The 14915-nt window shown below is 47.0% G+C and overlaps 1 protein-coding gene across 1 annotated transcript in view; it reads left to right on the forward strand.

Annotated features, from left to right (window-relative positions):
- LOC115124200 (lipopolysaccharide-responsive and beige-like anchor protein) overlaps nucleotides 1–14915 on the forward strand; it is a 295402-nt gene that overhangs the window by 169710 nt on the left and 110777 nt on the right. Inside the window, exons 19-20 of the mRNA XM_065024108.1 lie at nucleotides 10612–10729; nucleotides 10974–11076. Of these exons, the coding sequence (XP_064880180.1) occupies nucleotides 10612–10729; nucleotides 10974–11076 (221 nt within the window). The remainder of the gene's footprint in view (nucleotides 1–10611; nucleotides 10730–10973; nucleotides 11077–14915) is intronic.

A 14915-nucleotide genomic window follows, 5' to 3' on the forward strand; every position in this document is an offset into this window, starting at 1 on the left:
GATCACCTCTCTTCCTCCCGCTCATTAATTTCATCACTTTATCTCCAGCTCTTCATAGGACCAAAAGGTAATAATAAATCCCTCCTCCGTGATCCTTTAACCGAAGCAGCCGCGCGGAAACGCTTAATAACAGCCTACAAATTGAACTTCAATCACCTAATTTTCCTTCAAAGGCCACAGACAGACGCAACACAAGGCGTGCCAAACCAAATGAAAAAACACCATTTTATTCTTCCCTCTTGCCACACCATCCTTAGATGAATTTCCTGATTGACATTGTACAATAAAGTTTTATTCAATTCTAATAAGCGACATTGGTTGCTATCTACTATGTAACACTGTTTCCTTTCCCCCCTCAATGCCAGGAAGTCCTTATCAGCCCAAACACCCGCGCCTCGTCTCCCCAATAGAGAACGCTATTGAGAGACTAATTTATCTTGTAACTCACACACACACACACCACACACACACACCACACACACACTTATCTTGTAACACTCACAGCACAACTACCCTGCTACTTTGTTCTGCTCTCATGTTAGATGGTATTTTCAATGACATTTGTGTCAGAAACCCAAACGGGTGGTGCTGTGCCCCCAGTCCAGGTCAAACCAGTTTATTTGTCACATGACAGAATATTACAGATGTAAACCGCACAGTGAAATATCAGACGTACGAAGTAGAAAATCCAGAATAGGATCTTTAAAAAACCACAGCAGCGGCAGGCTTGAGGAGTCGGGGGTGAGGAGGGGTGTGTTGGTGGGTAGTCATTTCTGGAGTGGGGAGGGTGTGATGGAGTCCATTGGCAGGGACTGGCTGAGAGATTGGTGTGTGTGTGTGGGTAGCCAGGGGGATGGTAGAGGCACATCTCTCCCCCGGTCCCCCTTCATGTGTCCCTCTTCATTCCAGAGTCGTTTGGGTGTCTGACAGAGACAAACGATGGTGCTTCAGAAATGACCAGCAGCCCAGGCACAAACAGGTTGAATAACTCCCAGTGCGGCAGATAGAGGGAGAGTGAGTGTGATTGTGTGAGAGAGAGAGAAAAAATGCCTCACAATCGAGACTCTCAAAGCCTTTTGTTGTTCTGTTTGGCTGCATGCATCCTCTGTGGTGTCAGTCGCTTTGAAATTCAGCTTGGAGTCAGAGAGCTGAATTGATGAGAATTGCTGTACCGGAAACAGGGGACGAGAAAGCTATATTAAGGCATAATCAAATGCATAAGAGTGAAGATGGCTAGGGATGTTATGTTTTTTGCAACCCTGTAGAGCTATTGTCTTTGAGAAATACAAGATATATGTCAAGATATATGTCAATATATATTTAAATATTTTTTTCTATCAAAACCATTATCTCGGTTTGTCAATACAAACTATTATCCTTCAACACTCCCATACTTCACAGTCCGTTCTTTCTCTCCCTGCTTCATTGGATCTTGGATTTGTGTGTTCAGAGTCTGACTTCTGCATTAATTCAATAAGCACTCCATCAGGCAGGCCAATCAGAAGAGGCCTCCATCAGGCGGCAGGCCAATCAACAGGGGCCATTTGTAGCCACATCTGGAGGAGGTTGAGGGGAGTGGTGGTGTTTCACCTTCAAGGCCTTCAGGGCCAGTGATGGAGACGGATGGAGGCCTGGAGGGCTGCAGCCACAAACACCTGCAGTCTGGAGCCATTAGGTATAGATGCAATCGGAGACTCTGAGGCATACAGTATATACCACCATGGTACACCATGGCCCTTTCAAATAAAGTGTAGAATAAAGTCATATCTACAATTCTCTGGAATATATTTTAGGTACCTTCTCTACCACAGTCATCTTTGTTGACTTGTTTATTACTGTGTTTTGGTCCACTGTCTGACTCCATTCTTCTTTAGTGATTTAATTCTCACTCTCCTCTCCTCTTTATGTGTTTTCTACTGACCCCTCCTCTGTCTATCTATCACAGCCCTAGCATATGTAGCAATAACTCCAGCCCCGGACAATAACGACCTCACCGCTGCAATTTGTCCAGCAGCCGCTTCGACCAAGTGGGTCAGGCGGCACACCTTTCTCTCCCCTGGATAGTCTGTCGTGCCACTGTGTCACCCTCCAAGCTCTTTCAACTGCAAGGGAAAAGGTGTGTGTGGAGGAGAGGGAGGGAATGTTGACTCCCGCCCTGGAACTTTACAAGACAGGGTTTCTGAAAAACATCGGTCTCAAATATTATATCTGGATACGTTTTTGGAGTGAAGATGAATCGGTCTGGTTCACAATATGATATGAGGTGACGAGCGGCGTGGCTTCTAGACCTGTCATATCTATCTACAGTAAAGTTTACTCACCCACCCACCCACCTGGAACAGAGAGTAAAGGTTACTTACCCACCAACCCACCTGGAACAGAGAGTAAAGGTTACTTACCCACCCACCCACCTGGAACAGAGAGTAAAGGTTACTTACCCACCCACCTGGAACAGAGAGTAAAGGTTACTTACCCACCCACCCACCCACCTGGAACAGAGAGTAAAGGTTACTTACCCACCCACCCACTTGGAACAGAGAGTAAAGGTTACTTACCCACCCACCCACCTGGAACAGAGAGTAAAGGTTACTTACCCACCCACCTGGAAGAGAGAGTAAAGGTTACTTACCCACCCACCCACCTGGAACAGAGAGTAAAGGTTACTTACCCACCCACCTGGAACAGAGAGTAAAGGTTACTTACCCACCCACCTGGAACAGAGAGTAAATGTTACTTACCCACCCACCCACCCACCTGGAACAGAGAGTAAAGGTTACTTACCCACCCACCCACTTGGAACAGAGAGTAAAGGTTACTTACCCACCCACCCACTTGGAACAGAGAGTAAAGGTTACTTACCCACCCACTTGGAACAGAGAGTAAAGGTTACTTACCCACCCACCCACTTGGAACAGAGAGTAAAGGTTACTTACCCACCCACCTGGAAGAGAGAGTAAAGGTTACTTACCCACCCACCCACCTGGAACAAAGAGTAAAGGTTACTTACCCACCCACCCACTTGGAACAGAGAGTAAAGGTTACTTACCCACCCACCCACCTGGAACAGAGAGTAAAGGTTACTTACCCACCCACCTGGAACAGAGAGTAAAGGTTACTTACCCACCCACCCACCTGGAACAGAGAGTAAAGGTTACTTACCCATCCACCCACCTGGAACAGAGAGTAAATGTTACTTACCCATCCACCCACCTGGAACAGAGAGTAAAGGTTACTTACCCACCCACCCACCTGGAACAGAGAGTAAAGGTTACTTACCCACCCACCCACCTGGAACAGAGAGTAAAGGTTACTTACCCACCCACCCACTTGGAACAGAGAGTAAAGGTTACTCACCCATCCACCTGGAACAGAGAGTAAAGGTTACTCACTCACCCACCCACCTGGAACAGAGAGTAAAGTTTACTTACCCACCCACCCACCTGGAACAGAGAGTAAAGGTTACTCACCCACCCACCTGGAACAGAGAGTAAAGGTTACTTACTCACCCACCCACCTGGAACAGAGAGTAAAGGTTACTCACCCACCCACCTGGAACAGAGAGTAAAGGTTACTCACCCACCCACCTGGAACAGAGAGTAAAGGTTACTCACCCACCCACCTGGAACAGAGAGTAAATGTTACTCACCCACCCACCTGGAACAGAGAGTAAAGGTTACTTACCCATCCACCCACCTGGAACAGAGAGTAAATGTTACTTACCCATCCACCCACCTGGAACAGAGAGTAAAGGTTACTTACCCACCCACCCACCTGGAACAGAGAGTAAAGGTTACTTACCCACCCACCCACCTGGAACAGAGAGTAAAGGTTACTTACCCACCCACCCACTTGGAACAGAGAGTAAAGGTTGCTTACCCACCCACTTGGAACAGAGAGTAAAGGTTACTCACCCATCCACCTGGAACAGAGAGTAAAGGTTACTCACTCATCCACCCACCTGGAACAGAGAGTAAAGGTTACTCACTCACCCACCCACCTGGAACAGAGAGTAAAGTTTACTTACCCACCCACCCACCTGGAACAGAGAGTAAAGGTTACTCACCCACCCACCTGGAACAGAGAGTAAAGGTTACTTACTCACCCACCCACCTGGAACAGAGAGTAAAGGTTACTTACTCACCCACCCACCTGGAACAGAGAGTAAAGGTTACTCACCCACCCACCTGGAACAGAGAGTAAATGTTACTCACCCACCCACCTGGAAGAGAGTAAAGGTTACTCACCCACCCACCTGGAACAGAGAATAAAGGTTACTCACCCACCCACCTGGAACAGAGAGTAAAGGTTACTCACCCACCCACCTGGAACAGAGAGTAAAGGTTACTCACCCACCCACCTGGAACAGAGAGTAAAGGTTACTCACCCACCCACCTGGAACAGAGAGTAAAGGTTACTCACCCACCCACCTGGAACAGAGAGTAAAGGTTACTTACTCACCCACCCACCTGGAACAGAGAGTAAAGGTTACTTACTCGCCCACCCACCTGGAACAGAGAGTAAAGGTTACTCGCCCACCCACCTGGAACAGACAATAAAGGTTACTCGCCCACCCACCTGGAACAGACAATAAAGGTTACTCACCCACCCACTCACCTGGAACAGAGAGTAAAGGTTACTCACCCTCCGACCTGGAACAGAGAGTAAAGTTTACTTACCCACCCACCCACCTGGAACAGAGAGTAAAGGTTACTCACCCACCCACCTGGAACAGAGAGTAAAGGTTACTCACCCACCCACCTGGAACAGAGAGTAAAGGTTACTCACCCACCCACCTGGAACAGAGAATAAAGGTTACTTACCCACCCACCCACCTGGAACAGAGAGTAAAGGTTACTCACCCACCCACCTGGAACAGAGAGTAAAGGTTACTTACTCACCCACCCACCTGGAACAGAGAGTAAAGGTTACTTACTCACCCACCCACCTGGAACAGAGAGTAAAGGTTACTTACTCACCCACCCACCTGGAACAGAGAGTATAGGTTATTCACCCACCACCTGGAACAGAGAGTAAAGGTTACTCACCCACCCACCTGGAACAGAGAGTAAAGGTTACTCACCCACCCACCTGGAACAGAGAGTAAAGGTTACTCACCCACCCACCTGGAACAGAGAATAAAGGTTACTCACCCACCCACCTGGAACAGAGAGTATAGGTTATTCACCCACCCACCTGGGACAGAGAGTAAAGGTTACTCACTCACCCACCCACCTGGAACAGAGAGTAAAGGTTACTTACCCACCCACCTGGAACAGAGAGTAAAGGTTACTTACCCACCCACCCACCCACCTGGAACAGAGAGTAAAGGTTACTTACCCACCCACCCACCTGGAACAGAGAGTAAAGGTTACTTACCCACCCACCCACTTGGAACAGAGAGTAAAGGTTACTTACTTACTCACCCACCCACCTGGAACAGAGAGTAAAGGTTACTTACTCACCCACCCACCTGGAACAGAGAGTAAAGGTTACTTACTCACCCACCCACCTGGAACAGAGAGTAAAGGTTACTTACTCACCCACCCACCTGGAACAGAGAGTATAGGTTATTCACCCACCCACCTGGAACAGAGAGTAAAGGTTACTCACTCACCCACCCACCTGGAACAGAGAGTAAAGTTTACTTACCCACCCACCTGGAACAGAGAATAAAGGTTACTCACCCACCCACCTGAAACAGAGAGTAAAGGTTACTCACCCACCCACCCACCTGGAACAGAGAGTAAAGGTTACTCACCCACCCACCTGGAACAGAGAATAAAGGTTACTCACCCACCCACCTGGAACAGAGAGTAAAGGTTACTCACCCACCCACCTGGAACAGAGAGTAAAGGTTACTCACCCACCCACCTGGAACAGAGAGTAAAGGTTACTCACCCACCCACCTGGAACAGAGAATAAAGGTTACTCACCCACCCACCTGGAACAGAGAATAAAGGTTACCCACCCACCCACCTGGAACAGAGAGTAAAGGTTACTTACCCACCCACCCACCTGGAACAGAGAGTAAAGGTTACTTACCCACCCACCCACTTGGAACAGAGAGTAAAGGTTACTTACTTACTCACCCACCCACCTGGAACAGAGAGTAAAGGTTACTTACTCACCCACCCACCTGGAACAGAGAGTAAAGGTTACTTACTCACCCACCCACCTGGAACAGAGAGTAAAGGTTACTTACTCACCCACCCACCTGGAACAGAGAGTATAGGTTATTCACCCACCCACCTGGAACAGAGAGTAAAGGTTACTCACTCACCCACCCACCTGGAACAGAGAGTAAAGTTTACTTACCCACCCACCTGGAACAGAGAATAAAGGTTACTCACCCACCCACCTGAAACAGAGAGTAAAGGTTACTCACCCACCCACCCACCTGGAACAGAGAGTAAAGGTTACTCACCCACCCACCTGGAACAGAGAATAAAGGTTACTCACCCACCCACCTGGAACAGAGAGTAAAGGTTACTCACCCACCCACCTGGAACAGAGAGTAAAGGTTACTCACCCACCCACCTGGAACAGAGAGTAAAGGTTACTCACCCACCCACCTGGAACAGAGAATAAAGGTTACTCACCCACCCACCTGGAACAGAGAGTAAAGGTTACTCACCCACCCACCCGGAACAGAGTAAAGGTTACTTACCACACACCCTTCCATCTATCTTTTCACCTCTACATGAAATTGTCTACTGCATTTCTGACCTGATACTTGGTGGAAAGTGACATTTCAGCACTGAGAGATGACATGTAGTGTGGTTGCGGAGGCAGTGTATCTCATTCTGTGTGTGTGTGTCTGTGACATGTAGTCTGATGAGTGGTCGGTGTTGACATGTGAACCTGATTGGCCACCCTGTCTGTCTGTCCATCCTTACAGCGGATAGAGAAGTCAGACTGTTCCAACTGTCTGTCTGAGGCGGTTTGTCATGACCTTCAGATCAGACTGGTAAACAGACTGACAGACAGGACAGGGCAGGAGACACGCAGACCAGACTGTCATATCTAGTTATTTAGCGGCTGCTTTGTTATACATCGTTGAGATATATTTGTAAGTACACAGTGATGATCATACAATAACACAGTATATTACTAAAATAAACCTTGCCCGATCCTCCCCCAGTCCCACAGGCAGTGTTGTTGTGTCATGCTCTGTTGAGGCTGTGGGTTGCAGAGTGGCAGTGTGCAACACAGTCTATTAACACTGATCAAATAGGGTTAATTGTATCACAGGGAGTGGTGGCTGCTGTAGACGGTCATTGCCTGCCTTGTCTGCAGTGTGGAGATCAGTCCATGAGTGGCTGAAAGATGACGAGAAGTGATTTTCATAATTGAAAAAAAATCTAACTGATGAAGACTCACCTAGATCCACTAAGACTTCATCAAAAATGGAATGATCAAACTGATGAGGGGAAAAAACGGACAAAATACCCATCTTTCTCACCTAGATCCTTCTAAAACCTTCATCAAAAAACACAATAGTGTCTTTCACAAAGAACTTTGACGCCCAATGAAAGAAAATCCCTTCATAAGTCCTTTTGGATATTCTGTACCAGAAGCCACAGCTTGAGGGGTTATTGTGACAGTGTTCCCATGGTGACGGGGCTGATGGGAGGCTGGTACCGAGTGGGGTTGTCCTGGGCCCAGCCTGTTAGGGTAGTGTAGGTGAGAGTCTGGGAGAGAGACGGACGGGCAGGCCAGTCTCTCCTCCAAACCTCTCTAATCCACATTTAATTGAACTCCAGAGACTTTGAAGTGAGACTGTGGTGCAGGCAGATCTTATTCCTCTGAGAGGAGGGCAGAGGGAGAGAGGAGGGAGAGAGAGGGGGTAGAAGGAGATGGAGGGAGAGAGGGAGGGAGGGAAGTATGGAGGCACTGGAGGAAAGAGAGGGAGGAGAGAGGGAGAGAGAGAGAGAGGGAAGGAAAAAGACAGAGAAGGAGAGAGAGAGAGAGACTGCCAGGGTATCCTCAGCTAAAAGCCCCAGCTGCTCCCTTCCACTGCAACCTACCCTTTAATGAGCTCCTTGAAGCTAGTGCTGGAGTTAGCACACTATGCTAGTCACATATTTGAATATTTCTTACCCCTTGGTGCCATACCTCAGTGACCCCTCTTCAAACCCCATGTCCCTTAACACCTAGTGTCATTAAAAGAGCTTTGAAACAAAAAAAGAGAGGCCCGGGTGAGTAAAAAAAAAAAAAAAAAAAAAGCTAGTCAACAAAGCAACGATAAGTGGGTTAGAGCAGAATCTAAAGATTGGATTAGCTTGAATATGAATCGCAGGAGGCCCGGACCGAGCATCTGTGGCTGTCAGGAGGGCTGACAGGCGTTGAGACAAGTCACTCTGACAACCGCAGAGAGAGAGAGAGTCCATTCTCCACAGAGAGAGATTAGGCTCAGCTCATTTTTGCATTTTTGCATTCTTTAGCGTTAGCCGACAAGCTCCTGTTTAACCTTGCAAGGTGGCAGTCCCCTTGTTAGAGGAATTCGAGAAAGCAGGTTAACTGACTATTTAGCATAAACTGTGCTGTTGACCCAATAGCACTCTTCATAAAAGCGTTGTCAAACCCAACTAGCTCTCACGGTTGCAAATCAGAATTAGATGTTAATCCATATTTATTAAATGTCAAATTTTGAAGTTGTTGCAAATGTCACATTTCGAAGTGTTTAAGGTTAAGTTCCTAAATAACTCAGCATTTTTAAGTTTAGGGTTAAATTTAGGCATTAACTCGGAAATCTTAAGATTAAGCATTAACTCCGAATGGTTATGGTTATGGTTTGGGATAGGCTTAAAACAAAAATCTCAAAAACAACTTTCGAACTTGCAACCTTTGGAGTATTTGAATCGGGCTTATCTCTCTGCCATCCCTATCCACAAAGCCACAGCATAACCCAAACCTACCTGAAGGTAACAGCACTCACTGCTGCCTCTAGTGGCTGGTTTACACGTCATCTCCCGACGTCCTCAGACGTGGACAGACGTCGAACACTGACTTGTATCACCGGTGACCTGGCTGGTCAAACCCGTCTTAATCTGGTGAAAACGGAGCCTTTAAAAACCACTGCAATGGACGGTTTGTGTTGGCGTTATAGATTTATCTGAACAACATATCACTGTTTTGTAAACACATTTTACGTTTGGCCTTGTAATTGGTACTCTTCAGGAAAGTAATACTTTTTTAGCTCTGAATATTGGTGCGTACTTGAAATGATCTTGACAATAGTATGCATCTGATTCTGACCATGTCTTTATTTATATTTTAAGCAGAGAGGATACCCGCTGTCTAAATTACTGATGAGCTTTTAGTGAACTAAATGTCTGCCTCGTCCATCCCTCCCCTCCTCCCTCTGAATAGTGAACTAAATGTCTGCCTCGTCCATCCCTCCGCTCCTCCCTCTGAATAGTGAACTAAATGTCTGCCTCGTCCATCCCTCCCCTCCTCCCTCTGAATAGTGAACTAAATGTCTGCCTCGTCCATCCCTCCCCTCCTCCCTCTGAATAGTGAACTAAATGTCTGCCTCGTCCATCCCTCCGCTCCTCCCTCTGAATAGTGAACTAAATGTCTGCCTCGTCCATCCCTCCGCTCCTCCCTCTGAATAGTGAACTAAATGTCTGCCTCGTCCATCCCTCCCCTCCTCCCTCTGAATAGTGAACTAAATGTCTGCCTCGTCCATCCCTCCCTCCTCCCTCTGAATAGTGAACTAAATGTCTGCCTCGTCCATCCCTCCCTCCTTCCTCTGAATAGTGAACTAAATGTCTGCCTCGTCCATCCCTCCCTCCTTCCTCTGAATAGTGAACTAAATGTCTGCCTCGTCCATCCCTCCGCTCCTCCCTCTGAATAGGGCTCATTCTCTCGTTAAAGGAATCCCTTTTTCATGGAGACTGATCAATATAACACATTAATCCTGCTGTTCGGGACGACACGTCATTTGGCTGTGATGAATGAACTAACACAGCCTTCTCTCCTCTCTTCTTCTTCTCTTCTTCTTCTCTCCTCTCTCTTTTTCTTCTCTCCTCTCTCTTCTTCTTCTCTCCTCTCATCCTCTCATCCTCTCTTCTCTCTTCCTCTCCTTCTCTCTCTTCTCTCGTTTCTTCTCTCCCTTCTCTCTTCCTCTCCTTCTCTCCTTCTCTCCTCTCTTCCTCTCCTTCTCTCCTCTCTTCCTCTCCTTCTCTCCTCTCTTCCTCTCCTTCTCTCCTCTCTTCCTCTCCTTCTCTCCTCTCGTCTCTTCTCTCGTCTCTTCTCTCGTCTCTTCTCTCCTCTCTTCCTCGCTTCTCCTTTCTGTCGCTTCTCCTTTCTGTCGCTTCTCCTCTTTTCTTCTTTCTTCTTTTACTACTTTCTTGTCTCCTGTCTTTGCTCACCTCTCACCCTCATACCTTTCCTCCCCCTCTCTGCTCCCCTCCCCTCTCCTCTCCCCTCCCTCTCTCCTCTCCCCTCCCTCTCTCCTCTCCCCTCCCTCTCTCCTCTCCCTCCCTCTCTCTGCTCCCCTCCCCCTCTCCTCTCCCCTCCCTCTCTCCTCTCCCCTCCCTCTCTCTGCTCCCCTCCCCCTCTCCTCTCCCCTCCCTCTCTCCTCTCCCCTCCCTCTCTCCTCTCCAGATCCTAACCTACACAGAGGGCCTTCATGGTAAATGGCTGTTCACAGAGATCAGGGCTGTCTTCTCCAGACGTTACTTGCTACAGAACACTGCTCTGGAGATTTTCATGGCCAACAGAAGTAAGACAACCAGCATATTTTATTCTAATATTATTCAGTAGAATCACAACCCTTAAATTATGACATGAGTTTGGATTTGAATCTGAAAGACAAATGAGTGAAATGTTTCTTTGCCAGGATCTTTTTGAAAGAGTATAGATTTGATGTTGGGATTTATTTCTACATTATTTAGAATTTGAAGCTGCTCCGTTATCTGTAGAAACCAAGCCATGGATTGACAGAACTTGTTTGCCTTCCTCTGTAGCTGCGGTCATGTTCAACTTCCCAGATGCAGGCACGGTCAAGAAGGTGGTCCAATGCCTCCCTCGCGTGGGGGTGGGCACCAACTTTGGCCTCCCACAGACCAGGTCAGTCTATTTTGTTCTCTCTCTCTCTGTTCTCTCTCTCTCTGCGGTGGAGGGTTGTTATGTGTGGTTAGAGTGTTGGACTAGTAACCGAAAGGTTGCAAGTTCGAATCCCCGAGCTGACAAGGTACAAATCTGTCGTTCTGCCCCTGAACAGGCAGTTAACCCACTGTTCCTAGGCCATCATTGAAAATAAGAATTTGTTCTTAACTGACTTGCCTGGTTAAATAAAGTTTTTTTTTTTTTTTTTTTTAAATCCCCACTTTCTCTCGTGGGCTTAGCGTGTAACACCGTCACGCTTCATCACGTTCTGAGAAAACCACCACAGAAAGAGTGGAAAACATATACAGACACACACATATATATACACACACACACACACACAGTCCAAGGTATAGAGTGGGCACCCCCCCCAACTCTCTCCCTCTTCTCCTCTTGCCTTCTTATGACTGCATGTCTGCAGCACCCTGCCATAGCCAAGTCCAGCCTGTGTACTGCACTGTCATGGCTGTAGCCAAGCCAAAGACAGAATGGAAATTGAGAAATGTCCAAGACAATTCCCAAGGAGTATCCCAGTGTTTTGCTGCATAGTTGGCGTGATAGTGATATGTACCATCCATTTTGTAACCCATGAGAGAGTGTTGAAATATGTGTTTTTGTAAGAGTCAGATTGTGTGTGTGTGTGTGTGTGTGTGTGTGTGTGTGTGTGTGTGTGTGTGTGTGTGCGCACAGACATGCTTGTGGGAGGGAGAGCGAGAGTGTGTCAGTCCCATTAATCAACATGGTGTAGCTCAGCCTGGGGGCACCGTGTGTCTTTTGACCTGGAGACAGCTGTACAGTCCAGTCCTGTTCTCACACCATCACTACTCCCTCAGCATTACATTATACATCCTTTACCACAACCTGCAGTACCTCTACCTCTCAATGTTTACCACAACCTGCAGTACCTCTACCTCACACTATGTTTACCACAACCTGCAGTACCTCTACCTCACAATGTTTACCACAACCTGCAGTACCTCTACCTCACACTATGTTTTCCACAACCTGCAGTACCTCTACCTCTCAATGTTTACCACAACCTGCAGTACCTCTACCTCACACTATGTTTACCACAACCTGCAGTACCTCTACCTCACAATGTTTACCACAACCTGCAGTACCTCTACCTCACACTATGTTTACCACAACCTGCAGTACCTCTACCTCACAATGTTTACCACAACCTGCAGTACCTCTACCTCACAATGTTTACCACAACCTGCAGTACCTCTACCTCACACTATGTTTACCACAACCTGCAGTACCTCTACCTCACAATGTTTACCACAACCTGCAGTACCTCTACCTCACACTATGTTTACCACAACCTGCAGTACCTCTACCTCACAATGTTTACCACAACCTGCAGTACCTCTACCTCACAATGTTTACCACAACCTGCAGTACCTCTACCTCACACTATGTTTACCACAACCTGCAGTACCTCTACCTCACAATGTTTACCACAACCTGCAGTACCTCTACCTCACACTATAATGTTTACCACAACCTGCAGGACCTCTACCTCCCACTACAATGTTTACCACAACCTACAGTACCTCTACCTCACACCATAATGTTTGCCACAACAAGCAGTACCTCTACCTCACACTATGTTTACCACAACCTGCAGTACCTCTACCTCACACTATAATGTTTACCACAACCTGCAGTACCTCTACCTCCCACTACAATGTTTACCACAACCTACAGTACCTCTACCTCACACCATAATGTTTGCCACAACAAGCAGTACCTCTACCTCACACCATAATGTTTACCACAACCTGCAGTACCTCTACCTCACACTATAATGTTTACCACAACCTGCAGTACCTCTACCTCACACTATAATGTTTGCCACAACAAGCAGTACCTCTACCTCACACCATAATGTTTACCACAACCTGCAGTACCTCTACCTCACACTATAATGTTTACCACAACCTGCAGTACCTCTACCTCACACTATAATGTTTACCACAACCTGCAGTACCTCTACCTCACACTATAATGTTTGCCACAACCTGCAGTACCTCTACCTCACACTATAATGTGTACCACAACCTGCAGTACCTCTACCTCACACTATAATGTGTACCACAACCTGCAGTACCTCTACCTCACACTATAATGTTTACCACAACCTGCAGTACCTCTACCTCACACTATAATGTTTGCCACAACAAGCAGTACCTCTACCTCACACTATAATGTTTGCCACAACCTGCAGTACCTCTACCTCACACTATAATGTTTACCACAACCTGCAGTACCTCTACCTCACACTATAATGTTTACCACAACCTGCAGTACCTCTACCTCACACTATAATGTTTGCCACAACAAGCAGTACCTCTACCTCACACTATAACACACCAGTGTTGCAATAACATTTCCCTAACATTCTTTGAGTTTTCTTTAGGTATATCGACTACCTAGGCTTCACCCCAACCTCTTTTCACTATACATTAATGTCTCAAAAACGTAGGACCTAACATTCAGACAGCATTTTAAGTACCTATAAGGAAACGAGATTTCCCTAGCAGTTGTTCTCTGGCCAAACCTTCATTTGGTTTAGCATTTGATCAAGACAAAGTAGATTGTGGACTACAGGAAAAGGAGGACCAAGCACGCCCCCGTTCTCATCGACGGGACTGTAGTGGAGAAGGTTGAGAGCTTCAAGTTCTTGGGTGTCCACAACACCAACAAACTATCATAGTCCAAGCACACCAAGAAAGTCATGAAGAGAGCACGACAAAACCTATTCCCCCTCAGGAGACTGAAAAGATTTGACTTGGGTCCTCAGATCTTCAAAAGGTTCTACAGCTGCACCATCGAGAGCATCATGAGTGGTTGCAACACTGCCTGGTATGGCAACTGCTCGACCTCTGACCGCAAGGCACTACAGAGGGTAGTGCGTATGGCCCAGTACATCACTGGGGCCAAGTTTCCTGCCATCCAGGAACTATATACCAGGCAGTGTCAGGGGAAGGCCCTAAAAATTCAGCCACCCTAGTCATAGACTGTTTTCTCTGCTATTGCACGGCAAGCGGTACCAGAGAGTCAAGTCTATGTCCAAGAAGCTTCTAAACAGCTTCTACCCCCAAGCCATAAAACTCCTGAACATCTAATTAAATGGCTACCCAGACTATTTTCGTTGCCCCCCCCCTCCCTCTCTTTTTACACTGATGCTACTCTGTTATCTATGCATAGTCACTTTAATAACTCTACCTACATACATATTATCTCAATTACCTTGACTAACCGGTGTCCCTGTACATTGACTCTGTACCGGTACCCCCTGTATATAGCCTGTACATTGACTCTGTACCAGTACCCCCTGTATATAGCCTGCACATCGACTCTGTACCGGTACCCCCTGTATATTATATAGCCTGTACATTGACTCTGTACCAGTACCCCCTGTATATAGCCTGCACATTGACTCTGTACCGGTACCCCCTGTATATAGCCTGTACATTGACTCTGTACCGGTACCCACTGTATATAGTCTGCACATTGACTCTGTACCAGTACCCCCTGTATATAGCCTGTACATTGACTCTGTACCAGTACCCCCTGTATATAGTCTGCACATTGACTCTGTACCAGTACCCCCTGTATATAGCCTGCACATTGACTCTGTACCAGTACCCCTGTATATAGCCTGCACATTGACTCTGTACCGGTACCCACTGTATATAGTCTGCACATTGACTCTGTACCGGTACCCCCTGTATATAGCCTGCACATTGACTCTGTTCCGGTACACCTGTTGTATTCCACACATGTGACAC

The sequence above is a fragment of the Oncorhynchus nerka genome, linkage group LG11 (genome assembly GCF_034236695.1).
Source record: "Oncorhynchus nerka isolate Pitt River linkage group LG11, Oner_Uvic_2.0, whole genome shotgun sequence".
Classification (NCBI taxonomy): Eukaryota; Metazoa; Chordata; class Actinopteri; order Salmoniformes; family Salmonidae; genus Oncorhynchus; species Oncorhynchus nerka.